The sequence below is a fragment of the Phocoena phocoena genome, chromosome 11, assembly GCF_963924675.1.
Source record: "Phocoena phocoena chromosome 11, mPhoPho1.1, whole genome shotgun sequence".
Taxonomy (NCBI): domain Eukaryota; kingdom Metazoa; phylum Chordata; class Mammalia; order Artiodactyla; family Phocoenidae; genus Phocoena; species Phocoena phocoena.
Window position 1 is genome coordinate 42,938,666 of NC_089229.1, and position 19,461 is coordinate 42,958,126.

General features: G+C 38.4%; 1 protein-coding gene across 9 annotated transcripts in view; it reads left to right on the top strand.

Moving 5' to 3' along the window:
• Positions 1-968: 968 nt before the first annotated feature.
• The window catches only part of KCNC2 (potassium voltage-gated channel subfamily C member 2), a 202,555-nt gene continuing 184,062 nt past the window's right edge, over positions 969-19,461 (top strand). For all 9 annotated transcript variants that reach the window (XM_065886956.1, XM_065886963.1, XM_065886959.1 and 6 more), the window contains exon 1: positions 969-1,649. In XM_065886956.1, the coding sequence (XP_065743028.1) occupies positions 969-1,649 (681 nt within the window). The remainder of the gene's footprint in view (positions 1,650-19,461) is intronic.

Consider the following 19,461-nt stretch of genomic DNA (forward strand, 5'->3'; position numbering starts at 1 on the left):
GCCTCGCTCCTCCTAGAAAGCACCCCTCCGCCCGCAAGACGTTTGCATTTCTTGGGAAAGGGGGATGGGGTGGGATGCACTGATCACTTCTGCTCCCCAAAATGGATCCTAGTCAGTCGTTTCCTTTCCCAAGTAATAATAATTTCAACAATAGCAGTAATGTGAAAAGGAAATTGGATCAGGAAATTTGGGAGAGGTCTCCCTGGTGAAAGGCACCAGCAGGGACGTTTTTTTTGCTCTGACTTCCGCGTTCAGTCTATTTGCCTGGCCCGGGAAGGGGAGTAGAGGTCGCGCAAGGGGCATTCCCCGCGAGCCGGCAACAGCGGGCTGTCCAGAGTTCACCGAGAGTACGCGTTTAGTGGGGGCTCGCCGCCCAGTCTGGGAGTCTCTCACCCAACACTGCCAAGTTGCCTGGGCAGAGGGAACTCCCTGCCTAAGGGAACAGCCTCCCGGAGAGGGTAGGAGGGAGAGGGTCTCGGAATATGAGGGAGGAAAGGGACGGGGCACTGGGAGAGGACGGGGGTGGGGAGAGGGGGAGGGGAGGACTTAGGAGGGAAAGATAAGGGGTTTGGGGAGAGAGAGAGGGGGAGAGTTAGGGGCTGGGAACAGGTGAGACTTGAGAGAGGACAGAGGGCAGAGAGGGTGAAGGGTGAAAAGATGAAGGAGACAGAGCAGAGGGAGAAAGGTGTGAGGCGGGTAAAAGGTGTCAAGGAAGGTCAAGGAAGATTCGGACTGCTATCTCCTCAGTTCTCTAGAAACATGGGAAAGGTATGATGCTTGAGGCGGGGACAGGGCTGGGCGCCAAACTCATCCTGGGAGGGCCCTTTGCCCCTCGCCTTTCTGTCAACCCTGCATCTTGGGACTCTCGGGCTGGGAGTGGGGGTGGGAGTCACAGCGCGGCTCCGCCGGCCGAGATCTTTAACTTGGTGCTGTGTTCGCCTCCCCCCAGTCATGTCTAAGGCACAGAGATGGGCAAGATCGAGAACAACGAGAGGGTGATCCTCAATGTCGGGGGCACCCGGCACGAAACCTACCGCAGCACCCTCAAGACCCTGCCCGGGACGCGCCTGGCCCTTCTCGCCGCCTCCGAGCCCCAGGGCGACTGCCTGAGGGCGGCGGGCGACAAGCTGCAGCCGTCGCCCCCTACGCTTTCGCCGCCGCCGCGACCGCCCCCGCTGTCCCCCGGGCCGGGCGGCTGCTTCGAGGGCGGCGCGGGCAACTGCAGCGTCCGCGGCGGCGGCGACTACCCCCGGGGCAGCCGCGAGTTCTTCTTCGACCGGCACCCGGGCGTCTTCGCCTATGTGCTCAACTACTACCGCACCGGCAAACTGCACTGCCCCGCCGACGTGTGCGGGCCGCTGTTCGAGGAGGAGCTGGCCTTCTGGGGCATCGACGAGACCGACGTGGAGCCCTGCTGCTGGATGACTTACCGGCAACACCGCGACGCCGAAGAGGCGCTCGACATCTTCGAGACCCCCGACCTCATCGGCGGCGACCCGGGCGACGACGAGGACCTGGCGGCCAAGAGGCTTGGCATCGAGGACGCCGCGGGCCTAGGGGGCCCCGACGGCAAGTCCGGCCGCTGGAGGAGGCTGCAGCCACGCATGTGGGCCCTCTTTGAGGACCCCTACTCGTCCAGAGCCGCCAGGGTAAGGCCAGAGTCGCCCCCTTCCCTGCTGCGCCAACTTCTCCCAACTCCTTCCGCAACTTCCTGTTCTTTTCCGCCGAGGCCTCTGGGATGGGGGCAGGGGGAGAAGAGAACAGGGTTCCCTAACCAGGAGACGAGGGGCCCCTCCCGTGCAGGGTAAACTCAGGGACTCTGGCCCCGATCCTCCCTGCTCCCTACCCCCCGCCCCCCAGCATCCCCCTCCTCTCCTCAACTGCAACTGAGATTTACTTCAGCAGATGGGACCGAAAGGGCAAATGTCGGCTACTCTGGGCGAGTCTGTCCGGACCCTTGTTCTGAAACCGCTATCACACTTCCTGTTGAGTTTCTTTTTCTAACTCTTGTTCCAACGTTTTCTTTAGCTCGGACGGCCCTTCAGGCCTTCTGGTCATCACTATTGGACCTTTCCAGTGAGACCTGACACTGCTGCGCACCTGACTCCCCCAGAGCAGTGGCTCCAATTAGGGATCTAATCTGAGGACAGTAGAGGAGAAATGGAATATATGTCCGTGGTCGGGCCGGGAGAGGGTGTGCCAGGAGGTTCATTTTGTGAAAATCTCCCGAATGTTGTTTGCGCCTGTGTCCTTCCAAGAGAGAGCAGTGCTGGGTTTGCTTGTCCCCGTGAGTTGACGGGATAGCCCACCTGCACAGTGAATTTTGGAGTCTGATGCCTTTCCCCTTGTGCTGTATCTGTGTTTTCTACAGGTTGAACCCAATTGGTCACTTTGGTGATCCTGGTTTAGTGGGAGTCTCTAAATTAAAGACTGGGTAATTTAGATTGTAGGCAACTTTATTATACTCTATAGACTGTGATCCCATCCTCAATTTTTCTTTTCAGTCTTTAGCTTGAGTGACCGTTTAAATTTAGTCCTTGATACCCACGATTAATTCTTCAAAATCCCAATGAAGAGATTATAAAAGTAACTAATAATGGTTTCTCTAGTTTTAAAGGAAAGAAAAGAAATATTAACAACCCAAAATTATACAGTATGTGAGTGGTTTTTAATTATATGTGAGAACAGAGTACTGTATTTAGTTAAATCTTTGTAACTGCATGTGTCTGGTTTGCTTCTGACACCCAGAAAAGATTCCCCTTGGGCAGAATTGGAATTCTCCCAGCTTAACTTTGGCTATATCTTCATTATTGTGTTCCCCTGAATGGCAGAAGTCTCTGCATCTGAGATGTTGTGCAGCTGATAACATGTCAGAAGATGTGCTTCTGGTACCACTTTAGTAGAAGTCTGAGGATATGTTTTGTTTTCAATTTGAAATAGAATATCAAAGAGACAATTTAAAACATTGCTACTTTATGGGATCTGGTATTTAAATGCATACATAAATTCTAGTATGCCCATGTTCTCATATTTGAATGTAGAATTACTAACTTCAACTCTGAAATCTTTCTTCTAAGACCATTCTATAAATTCAGCAAGAGTTGGTATTCAGGGGAAAAAAAGTGCATATTATTTATTTAAGTTAAATCATAGACTCATGACCCTTACCTCGGTTGTTTTGGATTTCAGCTGAGTGCTACAGTGCTCTTTCCACTTGGCAGCTAAAATGATAATCTGCATTTGTTTTCAGACTCATCCTATAATTTTCTTATTTTATGTGGTATAAAAAAAGACAGGAAGTTTTATTATCTTTCCTCATAATAATAGAATACATTTCATTGTAGACGAGGTTGCACAGCAAAAACTTTAAGATGTTCAGTTTTTATTATTGCTATGGTAATTGGTTCTATTGATTATTGGTCAATGGCTAGACTATTGAACTGAAAATAGTTTTTTAAAAATCTTACTAAGATTTCATTGTAGTAATATTAAGGATTTCACCTGCATCCCTTTTAGGTGAGGAAAAGAACACAGATAGCTTAGAGATTAATACAAGGTCAAAGAGCCATTAGAAGCAGAATCAGCTGAGAATCATAGACCTGGTAAATTTCTTTGAGATCACCTCGTGAGGACCCTGTATTTTGTAGATGAGGAAAATGAAGACTGCAGATACTAAGTGAGGGCCAAGGTCATACAGCGAGTTATTAGCAGAGCCAAAATTATGCTGGAGGTCTCATGACATCCCCCCCAGGCCCTTTCCACCACAACCACTGATTATAACTGACTGTCTGGCTTGTGAAATCTCTGCATATAGTGTTGCTCTTGAGATTTAATGCAGCATAGGACAGTCACTAGAATTCTAACTTTGAAAGGTCATCTATGACATATGTGTATATATATATATATATATTTCCAGGTCTTTGGCTGTACCACCCAACATTAGAGTGCAAATATGGGATTCCAGTTTTCTTAAAATGAACCCTGTTTTAACTTTCCATTTTTATTGACCAGTTGATATGTAATGTTTTCCTTTTTGTTCAGATTGGCTAACATTTGTGGGACTTGTCTTCAAGAAAATCCCTTTTGAAATTATTAGGGGTTGCCTGAAGAATACTCAGAAGTCACCATTCTATTTAAATGTGATCTAATATTTTTATATGGACACTTTTAGTTCAGATGATTGACAGACAATGTTATCTGACAAATTTGATAAATAGAATTACATTGGGAGGTCACTGGATGAAATTATATTTTGCATGGACATGATTCTAGGAGACATAAAATCAATTATCAAGTGGTTTGTTTTAGCTGTGGTCTTACTGCCACAAGTCTCATTCTTAATAGAATATTTAACTTTTATAAGCCCTCTTACTTTTCATTTTACATTAGTTCATCTTTTATTGATATACTTGAGATGAACAATTTTAACTGTCCAAATTCTATTTTCAATTTGTTATACCTGTTTCAACATTGTCCTTATCCTTTCCCAACATTGAGGAGATTGGCTCAATTTTATAATAGACATGTTTAATTTCTAACTTTTATGATCTAAAGTGGCAGACTGAAACAAGAGTGATAGGAACTGGATAATTAATTGAATTCTACAACATTGTATTTTTGCCTTTTGTTTTGGTTGGCATTTCCCCCTCCTCTATTACTTTTAATTTATGATGTAAATACATATTTGAGAGGTCTAAATTGTTCAGGTTAACTTGGTAAATAAGTTTATACTTTTCATTTATGAATTGTATCCTTAAGAATAGTATTCCAAAATAGAAATTTATAAAAGTTTAAATATAAATTGTCATGGAAACCTGTTGTTCAGAAAATGAGATCAGGAAAGAAAAGGTGAGATTATTCCGTTGATGCCATTGAGTGATATACACAAATAGTAAAAAACAAGGAGGCATAGATGTTTTTGTAAAAATGTTCTGCATTGTATATTTCCAATTTAATGTCTAAGTTTTAGAAGGAAATGAAGCTTGTATGCACTTTCCTATGAAGGCATATAATAGTAAGTGAACAAGCACCAGGCAGAAATTCTTTAATAGAACTTCTAGATTTTTTAGAAGTTTGAAAGATAATATAAGCACAAAATTTCCCAATATTACAGAGCTAAGAGTGGTTATATTAGATCTCCCTCTTCTTTTCACTTATTTTTTGGAGGAAGGAGGGAAAGTGATTGAATTAGGTTCTGGTCTAGAGTGTGGCCCTTCCTTGGCAGCATGTGTATCCTTGATTACCTGATAGACCTTTTTTTTTTTTACTCTCAAAGAGAATTTTAGAAAAGAAAAACAAAACAAAACAAAACAAAAAAACTGCCATAGAACCATATTTAAGATGTTGGCTTTTTGGTGTGGGTCTGGATCACTTCGTATATGTTCTCCAGACCTTTATCCATATACCACTATATGCAGATATCCTGACTATACTGGGATTATGATAGTGAATCCACCATTTTTATAATCTTGAAAATATACTTTATTAGTATTTTAAATTGTTTATTTCCACAGCATTACTAAAATATACTCCTTAAAACTATTAAAATTTAAACTTAAATATCTAGAATTGGATTCAGAATTGCAAATATGTAATTTACTTTTTATGGGCCATATTTTCCTCTACCTCAAAGCACAAAACAAAACAGGAAAGAAATTATCTAAGTAGCTATTTGCTAGCTTTAAGTGTAACGTTTAATTTTAAAATATTATAATAAGGCAAAGACAATTTGAGTCATATATTAAGATTAAAGAAAGAAAGTGTATTAATTCTTGTTTTGTGAGCCTTGCTCCAGTTAAAAGAATTAATGGTCAAATATAGCTTGTTTATAAAATATTGCTCTTAATTATTAAAATTTTAGAATGTTTATTTAGTCAGTGAATACTGATTATGCAGTCACTGTACCAGAAACTATGTAAGCTACTGGGAATGCATGAGAAGATATAGTGCTTTGCCCTCAATAAGCTCACCACTCTATTTATAATAAGATATCTCCTAAAACATTATCTATTCAATTAAAAATGCAACAAAATAACAACAAACAAAATTCCAGAAATATTATGGATGTTTTCCTCAAAAAAAAAATCTCACATAGAAATATTGCCTAGATGTGCAGGAAAATATTCCATCTAGAAATGATGGTCTCAGGAATTCCCTGGCGGTCCACTGGTTAAGACGCCCGTGCTTTCACTGCAGAGGGCCTAGGGTTCAATCCCTGGTTGGGGAATTAACATCCCACAAGCTGCAGGGGGTGACCAAAGAAAAAAAAAAAGAAATGATGGTCTTAAGGTATTGTTAGTCTTTATTTTATTATGTGAAAATGCTAGGCTTTTTCAATCTTGATTTTTCTGTTTTTCAAAGTGATTTATACACTCTCTTTCTGCAGCATTATTGAAGAATATGTTAAATGATGTACATATACCAAACAAGTGAATTATTTGCAGTGTGGTCGAGTGTCTTCATCCCTTGCATTTTAATTACAAGTTATGACCAAGCATATGACAATGCAAATCCAAACTTCAGGCCCCTAAAAAGAGTTTGGTGTAATAGTCTGGTGTGTTTGCATTTGCTGTATAAGCATCTAAGTGTCCTTTGATCTTTTCCAGGCCACTAATTGTATAGTTCACAAATTAATTTTATTCTTATATTCTGAGCATTGGATAAGATCAGAGAGTGCCTCATTCAACATATAATTTTAAAAAAACAGGTAACTCTAATAGAATTGTATTTTCAGTAGTGTATTTTATCACAAACTAGGTGATCTGATCCATTGCTGGGGCATTAGGCATGCCAAAGGTGAATAGCTGGACAGATTAGGTATGACTTTTTTCTGTTATATTTTCCCAAGAGCTCAGCTGTAGAACTGAGTTGACAATACTAAATGAGAGTCAAGGAAATTTTTCTTCTCTGTCAAGAAGCTTATTTTCAAAGCAACTGAAAACAAGGAAATGTGTAGGTTTATAAAGAAATGCAGGTCAACCTTTCCCATTAGAAATATGTATCATTACTATTTATTTTTACTACTGCAAATAAAGTAAATGCAGTTTTTAGATCTCATATATTTTTCAAATTCTGAGTCATTTATCCTTTTTATTATGGCAACCTTTAAAGTATATCTAAATGAAATAGTAAAGGACACTAAAGGACTGATAACATATAAAAACAGATCTCCATAAGGAAATATAGAGTGGCAACATAATCTAAACAATAACCATCAATATATGATATAAACTTAATTCAATTCTTTTTGAAGTATGAAGGGCTTTTCTTTTGGAAGAGCAGTCAAGATTTTTTTTTTATGACAGGATAGCATTGCTTTTTTGCTTTTCTCATAGGTTGAAGGGTGGTGATTAATTTTAATACTCTGTAGTCAATATTTTCTCAGAAAGTGACTAAAATGTGGGTGTTGGGAGGAGAAGAGACTAGAAGTAGAGAATATATGGAAACAGCATTGGAAAAATGCCTGAGTTGGAATCCATGAAACCTAGGCACTAACGTTGATTTCACAACTAGCTGTGTGACCTTAAAGAATTTACTTCATCTTCTTGAGTCTTGATATCCTTCAGCCTTATTCTGAAAGAAAAAAATGGGGATGACACACTGGACTAGATAAGTATCCAAACTTCTTTCCAGCTCTAAGATTTTGAGGTTTGAAGGAAAAATAAGGATAGTGATTGCTAAAAATCCCTTGGGTGGGGGGAACAGTATGTCTGCACTGGTTTTGATTGTACTCTAGGGACCATCACCCTAATAGGGTAAACTAGTATGGATTTCTTTTGTTTTTTGCATTTTAACTTTCTGCCCTTCTTTTTCCCTACAGCTGTTGGGTAACTGCTGCTCTGGTTACCATAGAAACAGGTTAGCTCCTAGCTTCTTGTTTCCATTGAAAACAGCTTTCTCTCAACCACATATTGATCTCAGGAAATCATTTTGCTGTGGCTCTGTCATGAAACCCATAAAGATGATCGGCTCTGTCATTTCCTAAGTCTAAGATTCAGTGCAGGTGTATACCCATCCACCCACAAGGATAACTGATTAGATAATCTCAGTTTTATTTCCATTTGAATAGAGCCTTGTCAAAGACACCAGCGTTTTCCCCTTCCCGTATCTTATACAGAAGGGAAAGTCTTATTCACTTGAGGATTTACAGGTATGCCTAACACACTGAAGTGTTTACAAAATAGTGTCAAATTATTTAGTCCTAATCTCTTTCACAGCTCATTCTATCAGAGTAAGCATAGAGAATGGTATGCTGTCTAGCACACTTCATAAGCTTGTATTTTAATGTACTCATTAATGAAGACTATTTCAAGAGAAATATATGTAGGTATTATATAGGGCACCATATTTCTCTTTTGAGAAAAAATAGTTTTTCTATTTCAGTGTATACATATTTACATAAAAACATATATTCACTGTCATACTGTAGATACACACTCAGGGTTTGTATGTGTTTATAAAATTTTTATATGGATAAATGAAGGAAGAGACTCATGGGAGTATTGCTTAAAGTTTTGATTGAGAATATTAATTTGTATGTGTGCATGTGTATATTTATATATATAATATATACTCTTTGAATGAGATTGGTATATAAAACAGACTTGTGGTGTGCATGAGACTTAGAATTGGAAGGAAACTGGTGATCACCTGACACAGTTACCTCAACTCACAGAAAAAGCAGCTGGCTTGTTCATAGTCTTGGCTAGTTAGTGACAGGATCAGGGCTAGAATTTAGATCTTCTGACCCCTGGCGCTCTTCGCATTCAATCTTGATTGCTTTGTCTGGGTTGGGTTTAACGTTAGGTGCACAGATTTTAGCTTCTGGGAAGCAGTAAGTATGTTAGGAATAGTTGGGGTAGGGTCTATCCTCTTCCATGTCCTATTGTTCAGCAATAGCAGGGAAATTGTCACTGTTTTAGATATTCCCTCTATTTCCAGGTCCCCTCCAGATGAATCCTTCCATTGCTGCCTTCTCTACCAGTTCTATATCTTACTGTTCTACTACCTTTAAAGCCTCAAAACTAACCTGCCTGTGTACTTACCTCCTATTTTTTCCCTTTATCCTTGTGTGTGTGTGTCTTTTGTAATATGTTTTTCTGCTTTTATTGGACTTATTGCCTTTGGAATTTTTAAATGCAGCCCTAGTTCAACCTATTGGTGATGGTTAATGTGTTTTATAGAACATTCTTTTCTCACATGTAATTAACCAGATCATGGTTGGCTTTACACAGGAATAACTGGTAAATCAGAGTGAAAGATACTTGGAGTGGTTTTTAAGATCTGAAAATGAGATTATATATTGTTTGAGGTCAGCAAATACAGGACAGAAAAACTTTTCCTTCAACCTTCTTTTAGTAGACAGTTATCCAAAGGTGGTGTTTCCTTCCCTGTGGTGGGATGTAAAGCAGCATTATAATTTTTGGAATGTTTGAAAGAATGCATTTTCTAGGAATCAAAACAGAAGAAGTTTCTGGTAATATTGGGAAAAAAGTACTCCATAATTGCTATAGTTAGTTGACTGAACTTTTCTTCTGAAAGCTCATAATGATAGAGACATCTTTGTAATCTGACATTTCCTCAGTGTTCATGTGTTAAGAAAATCCTATGCAGACACCTCAGTGTCATCTTCATTTTCTGTTTTAATACTCTGGTGGGTTTGCTATCAGATCTTGGAGCTTTGCCATTCTTTATGTATCTGACAACGTTGCTGATATCTTTAAAAACTGGAGCAAAGGTCAAGATAGCCCTTCTTGGCAAGTGATGTGATTTAGTCTCAGCAATGGAAGGTGTTCTCCTTTGAGTTGTCTCTATGGAGAAAGTCCAAGTGACAAAAATATGCCACCTTTTGACCACAGACATTCTCTTATTTTACACCAATACTTTGTCCAGAATTTGAAAGTTATTCACTAAATGATAAAATGCAAATTTTTTTTATAAAATAAAGTGATCCTAGATAATATTGTCATGATATCCAAATAATATTGTTAATTCTAAATTTAAGACATGTTTATGAATTATGTTTAAGCAAAAACAATTTGGATGAATATAAAATTATTCATTGAGTTGTTTGTCAGATTGGGCTTAATGAAAGGGACCGATTATTCAGAATTTCTGTAAATTTTGTATCTGTGTTTGTAAATTATACAACAGAAATTCAGGTATAGGGTTGCTTATTTTTCTGTTTATTGATTAAGGATAAAATGCCATTTGCTAAAAGTGAATATTGTGTAATAACTGTATTGGAAACAATGGCAAAGTAATCATAGCAAGAGGAAGCTTCCTTACTATTGGGCTGGCCAAAAAGTTCATTCGGATTTTTCAGTAAGATGTTATGAAAAACCCGAATGAATTTTTTGGCCAACCCAATATATTAATTTGGATAAAATTGTTATTCAGGAAAACAGAACAATGCATCATTATAGTTTGATTTACTGTTTAAGTTGTCCTGCTTCTCTCTTGGGGTGAACAGCGAGAGGGCAATTATGAAAATTATTAAAATACTCTTAATGAAACCCATCTTTCATATAAATCGAGTAGGAAATGGACAGAACAGAGATTTAGCTGGCCCTTTTTTTGTGCAAATGGAATCTAAGGTAGCAAGTAGCCTTTTTTTTTTTTAAGCTGGAACTTTATTATCAGGCCTGAGTGACCTATGAGGGTCATATAAAATGAGTAGTGGGTGCATCAAGTTGAACAACCATCATATTTGTATCATGATGGAGAAATATTTGTGAGCTTATGCTTAATTCCTAGGTTCAAAATGGTGTTGACTGTGCTTTGATATTTGGAGTACAATGCTAGAGATATAAAATTCATGCAAATTAATGAAATCAAATATATTTTAATGTACTAATAGGCTGCAATGACATTCAAAATGGATTAGTCTTAATTCAGAAGCAGGATTCTTTAGTTGTTTCACCTTCTCCTGAGAGTCCAGTGCTCAGTTTTTAGTTGTAACATGTGCATACTATCAGTTCTTTAGTTTTTTTTTAATTTAGTGATTGTTTTCAATACTTATTCATTTTTCTATTTATGTATTAATCATGGATTTAATTCATCTTAAATTTCTCTATATAGGTGATTTCTTGGTAACTTTACTTTTGAGTACTTGACTTTGTGCTTCACTGCTAGGTTTCTTTGTCAACAACATTTTGTGTTTCCTCTACCTTGGCTTGCATCACTTGGTTGATGAAGTAGTGTGCCGTCACCAGGTATTAGTACATTTTTCTCAGCTAAACAAACTGGAAGCATCAAAGATGAAAGTTTTCAAATGCTTTTGAATCTCTCTGCTGACAGTTATTGAGCTTCAACTATTGGCCAAAACTAGGTTAGTACTGAGAATGCAAGGGTTAAAATTTGGCATTTACCTTCAAGATGCTTGTATTCTATTGGAAAAGAACAACTGTATATCCATAGTTACAATATAATGCATTAACACTATAATAGAGATATTGGTATAGTGTGGACACACAGATTTGGGAAGGACCCAGTCTCTTATACAGAGGAGATGAGATTTTAGTTAACGCGCAAGAGATAAGGTTTTTCCCAGCAATTAAGGATTAGGTTAACAGAGTAGTGTGCAAACATGGAAGTTTGACAGAGAATACCATGCCATGTTATATGGGGTAATAAAAGGATCAGAAGGCAGGAAAACAGGCTTCAGAGGAAGAGAGGGCTTCTGGGCTTATAAATGAGATTTTCTAATGAGATAGATATTCAGTCCAGGGCAGGAATAAACACTGTTATCTCAGTTTATTCCAAAATAGTGGTTCTGAAACTTAGATAGGAATAATTTAAGATGATGACTAAAATTTTTACTTTCCAGGTCTCACTGCAGTAGGATTTGGATAGGATTCAGATAAGATGAACATCTTTGGGGTTGTAGTTGGCTACTGACCCAGTACATGACAGTACTGTGATGTGACTGCTGCCAAAGCAAATACAATTTAACAATGAATTAAGATAATAATCATGCTTGGACCAGTATCAAAGTGTGTTTTCTAGATCTGCAGCTCTTCAGGGTGTTAACAGATGTTGCTCCTCAAAAGAGTTCCAGGGACAGATGAACTCGGAGACTAGTTTAAAACAAAGTTAACTAGGTTTTTATTTTTTAATTTTATTATTATTATTAATATCATTTTTACTACAGCTCTTTTTCAGGCCAAAGAGTTGAAGGACTAGCTGACAGTTGGTTTTGAGATGGGAGTGAATTAATGCGAAGTGAAGTGGTGTGAATTAAAACTCAGTTGGCTGAGTTCGAATCCTGGCTGTACCACTTGCTTGCTGTATAACTTTCACAAAGTTGCTTCTTTAAGCCTCCCTCTTTTCATCTGGACTGGGGAGATAATAATTTTATCTGACTCAAGGAATTGTTAGAAGGGTGGATTGAGCATAGTCATGTTCAGAAGCCAGCATAGTGCCTGGTTCTCTAAATTTTAGCTGTAATATTATTATCATCATCGTCACCATCACCACTATTCTTTACGACAAGCATTGCTTATTTTGGGAGATAGCGTGGTTACAATAGCCCACCTTAAGTGAACTTTCTAGCATTTAGAATGTTCATAAAAAAATAAGTTGTCTGTTCCTGAGATTTTTCATATGGGTCTTGGATTACTGTCTGGAAAATTGTAGGAGTAATTCTATCCCAATGAATAAAGGGTGATTAATTAGAACAATATCTAATGTGTATGTATTATATACCAGGCATTTTACGAGTGGCAAGGTAAAGGCATATTTCCCGCCTTTAAGGAGTTGTGGTGTCCTGGAGGAGAACAGAAGGGAAATGATAGTGCAATGTCAGGAGAGCTCCAGTAGAAGTTAATGTAGTCTTGCCAAGGTGGGAAAAAGACTTCCTGGAGGAAATATGCCTCTGTTGGTACCAGAAGATGAAGAGGAGGAAATAGCTAGACTTTTTAGAGAGAAGAGCTGAAACAAAGTCCTAAAAGGGAAAGAAGGCAAGTCCTAAAAGGGAAAGAAGGCAAGGCCTGTGCAAGATACTGTAAATAATTCAGGACAGCTACAGCATTGCGTGAGGGATGCGGAGATAGGGCAGGAGACAGAAGCTGAGGTTGGATCCAGAGTCTTGGTAAACTCTGTTGAGAAGGTCAGGTCTTCCTCTGGTGGTAGTGGGGAGCTTTTGAAGGATTTTAAGCAGAGCAATGGCAGGCATGTTTGTAATTGGGAATATTATTCTGAAACCTTTATACTTGAAGAGGGGATTGGGCTGGGGAAAATGAGTACAAGTTTCTCAGAAGAGCTACAGATTAGCATGTTATTACAGTAATCCAGGTAAGAGATACCCGTGATCTTAATTAAAACAGTGGCCAGAGGGATGAAGTAAAATGAACATAATTAAAGTGGAATTGTCTATTAATTACGTGCAGTGAATGAGGCAGAGAGAGATGTCAAGAATGTCTCCCTAGTTTCTGTTTGCACAATGGAACAAGACAACCTTTATGACTTTTTTCTAATTCAAGGGTCAGTGGTTATATGATTTGAGAAATCAGCAGTTATTCTTTAATGGGATTTAACACTATTATATATATATATATATATATATATATATTTTTTTTTTTTTTTTTTTTTTTTCGGTACGCGGGCCTCTCACTGTTGTGGCCTCTCCCATTGTGGAGCACAGACTCCAGACGCGCAGGCTCAGTGGCCATGGCTCACAGGTCTAGCCGCTCCGCGGCATGTGGGATCGTCCCGGACCCGGGCACGAACCCGTGTCCCCTGCATCGGCAAGCGAACTCTCAACCACTGTGCCACCAGGGAAGCCCTATAATATTTTGTATTATGTTTTGTGGTTTATCTTTTATACTTCAGTACCAATTACTCGATTATTAATAGCTATTTCATAGGTTTTATAGTTGTGAAATTAGATGCAGAGTATGCCCCTTAAATTTTTTTGTTGCAGTAATTCACCACCATAAAAAGGTGGTGAGGAGTAAGAAGTCCTCTGTACAATAAATGTGAGCTTTTTTGGCTTAAAACCCAAGAAAATAATATTAATTTTTGCATAATTTCTATGAAATGGAACTGACTAGTTCAATATAGTAGCTCATGTAGACTCCAAAGCTAGAAGCTTAAAGTGAACTGGGGATTTCAAAAATACCAATAAGATTCTGTGGCTTTAAAATACTCTTTGGAAAATTGCTTTAAATAAATATTTCCTTTAGATAAAAGTCCAGGAAGGAGCAAAGGTAGTGAGGAAGAAAAACAGAAATGAAAACAGGCACCAAAGGAGTTAAACTGGGAAGAAGATGGTGTGTTCAGATCCAAGGCAGAGTAATTCCTTCTAAAGCATTAATGTACCATGCTATTTTCTTGCTTACAACCTTGTTATCCCTTTCCGTTGGCTACATATTAAACTATATTTTCCTTAGTCTGGCTCTCCAGAATCTGCCCATCATCCATAAACATAATAATAGCTCTCACAGCTCTACCAGTCAGACTGCATGCTTTGCCATTCCTGAATACGAGATGCATTCGCATTGTTGCACATTTGTGCACACTGTTTTCACAGCCTAGAATACTTTCTCCTCCTCTATGTAACAGGTTGATTCAGTCATCTTTCAGTAGCCTGTATAATTATCAAGTCTTACTTGACACCTTCTAAACTCTCTCAAAAGCAGTTCATTTCTTCCTCTGAGTTTCTCTATCACTTTGTAGATACAGTATTACAGCATTTAACTGGCTGTATTAGTTTCTCTGAGTTGTTGTAGCAAACAACTCAAACCTGATGTCTTGAAACAACAGAACTTTATTCTCTTATAGTTCTAGAGGCTAGAAGTCTGAAATCCAGGTCTCAGCAGGATTGGTTTCTTTTGAAAGTTTTGAGGGAAAAATCTGCTCCATGGCTCTCTCCTAGCTTCTGGTGGTTCCTGGCAATCTTTGGTGTTCCTCGATTTGTAGACACGTCACTCCAATCTCTGCCACCCTTTTCACAAGCTGATCTTCCTTGTGTGTCTCTCTCGGTTTTCTCTTCTTATAAAGACACTAATTTTTGGATTATAGCCCTTAATAACCCAGTATGACCGCATCTTAATTTAACTAATTACAATACCTCTGCAAAGATGCTATTTCAAAATAAGGATATTCTGAGGTTTGGGGTGAATATGCATGTGGGTTGATACCATTTAACCCAGTACACTGACTTTTCCATTTGGGCAACATTTTTGTAGTATCCAATAAATCATTTATTTTCTGACTTCTCCTTTTCCATTTCAGTATGTTCTCATTTAATGGATAGAGTGTCTTCAGGAATCTCTGTGAAGATACCAGTTAAATAATTTTTAAAGTTCTGTCTCATTTCTGGTATTAACTCTGGTCCCTCTATGGGTATTTTTTTTTTCTATTCTTTCACCTTTGTTCTTTTTTTCTAGTATTTACTTTCTTGAAATATCTTTTCCTTTGAAAGAGAGTGGGGGTGATTATAGTGTTATGTGGGTAGATAGGCAGGATCATGCAGAAACAAAGAATTCCCTTCAGGGTGTGTAGGGAGGAGCAGGTGGGCAAGCTAGGGACCCTCTCAAGGCCTAAGAAAGGAAGCTGTATTTGGGGAAAGAAATTTAGTGAATTTCAGTTAATGCAGGGTGACCTTTCTCTTTTCTTTTTCTCCATGCTCTTTGAGGAAATCTGAGGTACTAAGAAGTTTACATTACTTTTCTCTATCACACCAACACACCTAATAGAAACTGTCTACTCTACTGTTGAATCTCTACATAATTTAGAGAGCTATTCTTGCTGGCTGTATCCTGAGGGAAAATTCTGTAGCCAGCCACTAAAGTAATTCAGGAACTTCCAAGGAGTTGTCCCACAGCCAGCTCCTTGTCTTAGGGCCCATTGCCTCTGGTTCCTCTGGCTTCTGGATCTCTGTGGGAAGAATTGGACCAACTCCCAGAAAAGCTTCCTCTTGCACCTGTATTGAATTCCATTCTCCCTCTCCCCTGAATCTGCATCTCGATTCGTTCAATTCTCTTTGCTTTATATCTTAATATTTCTGGGTCAGTGATAGCAATGTTTCCTGTTTTCTATCCCTGTGATATTTTTTCATCACTTTTAATGAGACTTGGCCAAGGAGATGAGGTATACTATCTTCCACTAGAATTTGATTGTATGTATATAGACTTCTTGCCCATACTAGTTACGAACTTCTGCGTAGGGGCACCATTCCGTTCTTGTTGTTGTTCTCCAGAGTCATGCAGTGTCTGGTAGTTTTCTCAGTGGGTTTTTATTACCATATGAACAATTCCATTAGTTCTCTTGTCTACAAGGATGTATTCCTCTATGATTCTTCCCTACAAAGTCATTGTTTCTTCTTACCTTCTTTGGGCCCACCTTCTTTATCTACTTTTTGTCTCTTCTGGTCCCCAAATATATATTCCTAGTGAAGAAATTCAAAGCCAACGTGTAGTGTGTGACTTTATCATTGCTATAAGAAGCTTGTTAGACTAACATTAATACAAAATCCTAGAAAATTATCACTTGGAGAACAGTGACACTTTAATTTATCATCTGTCCACTGAAAATACATTTGTAAGAACATGAACATTGATGGTTAAACAGATGTTTGTGGTACTTAAAGTTCCCCAATAAAGTAACAGCATCAAGCTGAAATAATGTTTACATATTAGTGTGCTTTAATTTTTTACACAGAGACATTGCCAATGGGACCAAATGCTTAGTCCTTATTTTACAGAGAAACATCTGGCTCACGATAATAGATGGCACTGATTATCCTGCTTATTACATGGAAACGGGGCCTTCAGTGAAGGGTGCTGTGTTCTAAGAAAAGACGCTGAAGAATGGACGTTGTAGCAGCAAGAAAATTAGACAAGGAGAACAGAAAAAAAAAAGATTCTTATTCATCAGAGTATTGTTATCTCATTTCATTTAATAAAATGGAAATATCCAAGGTGACTTTTTCCTCATGCTACCTAGAATACAGTTTATCAAACCAGTGCAGTAATGAAGACCATTACATCTAAAACCTAATTATGCTCAGATATTCTCTCTAAATTGTGGCAAATATGAAGACTGAGAAAGACATTCAAAGAAACATATATACATTATAGTGGTCATGCAAATAGAAGGAATTGGAAAAGCCTTCATTTATACAAATATATTGTATGTATTATAGACATCAAGTAAAACTTTATTGTTTTTAGGAAAAACCATTGTGAGATAGTAGATAAAATAAAAATTATAAAATAAATCATAGTATTCAAAACGGAATAATTTTAGGATAAATTTATGTTTTTAAGATAGGGGATCATTGTAGTTTATTTATTTATTTATTTTTTGCGGTACACGGGCCTCTCACTGTTGTGGCCTCTCCCGTTGCGGAGCACAGGCTCCGGATGCTCAGGCTCAGTGGCCATGGCTCACGGGCCCAGCTGCTCCGCGACACATGGGATCTTCCCGGACCAGGACACGAACTTGTGTCCCCTGCATCGGCAGGTGGACTCTCAACCACTGCGCCACCAGGGAAGCCCTATTTTTCTTTTTAATTTATTATTTATAAATTTATTTTATTTATTTATTTTTGGCTGTGTTGGGTCTTCGCTGTTGTGCGCGGGCTTTCTCTAGTTGTGGCAAGCAGGGGCTACTCTTTGTTGCAGTGCACTGGCTTCTTAATGCGGTGGCTTCTCTTGTTGCAGAGCATGGGCTCTAGGTGCATGGGCTTCAGTAGTTGTGGCACGTGGGCTCAGTAGTTGTGGCTCGCGGGCTCTAGAGCGCAGGCTCAGTAGTTGTGGTGCACGGGCTTAGTTGCTCCGCGGCATGTGGGATCTTCCCGGACCAGGGCTCGAACCCGTGTCCCCTGCATTGGCAGGCGGATTCTTAACCACTGTAACACCGGGGAAGCCCAGGAAACCCTATTTTTAAAATAAAAAGTAGTCTTAAATCATAAAAGTAAATGTTCTTATTATGGACAATTAAGGGAGTATATAATATATGAAAAAAGAAAATAGCCATTTTGTCCCCCAAAGGCTATTAGAAATTTACTATAATTATTTTATTTTTATTTCCTCTAAGATAATTTCAGTCATAGGGGTATAGAGAGTTTTTTTATCCAATATTTAATCTTTGTAATCAGGAACACAGTACCTTCCGATTTTATTCAAATCTGGCTTTACATCTCAAAAAATAATTTTGTCGTTTGCTTCATATATGTCCTATGTGTTTACTTCAAGTATTATACTATATATTTTATGTTTAGTTGGTATTGTGAATGGGATCTTGCTCTCCATTACATTTTAACTAGTTATTGATGGCATATGAGTAAGAACTACTTTTAGTATATTAATCATATGTATAGTTATCTTACTGAAGCCTTATTGATAGAAATAGTATTTCAGTTTATTGTTTTAGGTTTTGTGGATATGCCATATATGTAAACAATAATTCATTTTATAATTAATATATCTTTTACTTTTATTATATGTATATAATTGGTAACTATATTTATGGTCGTAATTTTCAGATATATTTGTACCTGTTTAAAAAATGACCACTATTACTTTCTGTCATTATTTCTCATTTTTGAGTCAATTTGGAAACACTTCTTTGTGATACGCTATATATTTTAAAATTTATTTTTTAGGAATGAGTTGAGTATGATATATTTTTGTGGGTATTCATAGATCTGAGGATATCTTTCTGTTGCATTGACCTATGAAAGTTATCTTGGCTACGTTTAGAATTTTTGGATACACAATTTTGATCACTAGAATCTGCGGTTTCTGTCTCATATTTAGAAATAATGAAAGTAGAAGAAAAAAGAGAATAGGGAAATTCCCTGTGCTATAAGCACAGGCAGGAGCACTAAACAAATCTTGGCCCCAAGAAGGACATCTCTTTCTGCAAGTTCCACTTCTACTTCCACCTTTAGTCTCCATTTCTTGGTATTCTGCAGCCAAGATTCAGAATTGTCCTGAATTTCCTCCCAATCCATTTATGTTCTAGCATAACCTCTCTTAAGAGGCAGCATACTGTGGTGGCTAAGAGTAGAGATCTTGGCATCAGACAGAGCTGGATTTGGGTATGGCCCTACGACATATTAGTTGAATGACCTTGGATGATATAATTAACTTCTTTAAGATTTTGTCTCATTATTTGTAAAAGAACCTCCTCATAAGATGGGTATTATGAGGATTAAATGATATGAGAACTAAATGAGATAATGCATTTAATGTGTGTAGCAGAATGCCTAACATAAAGTAAGCCTTCTGTAAATGGTAACTATTATCACATGAAGCTTGAGAGCAGGCTGATGTGCAAAATCTTTAGTCTAATAATTGGCATCTTTCAAATGCTTGTTGTATCCCTAGATCTTGGGACAGGAGAGCCTCTTTTCATTGGATCATAGGTAGAAAATCCAGGAGGCTGTGGGAGAGTTTCCGAGATTCTTTGCATTTTTGTCAATAGCTTTTGGAGCACAACTGACAACTTTCT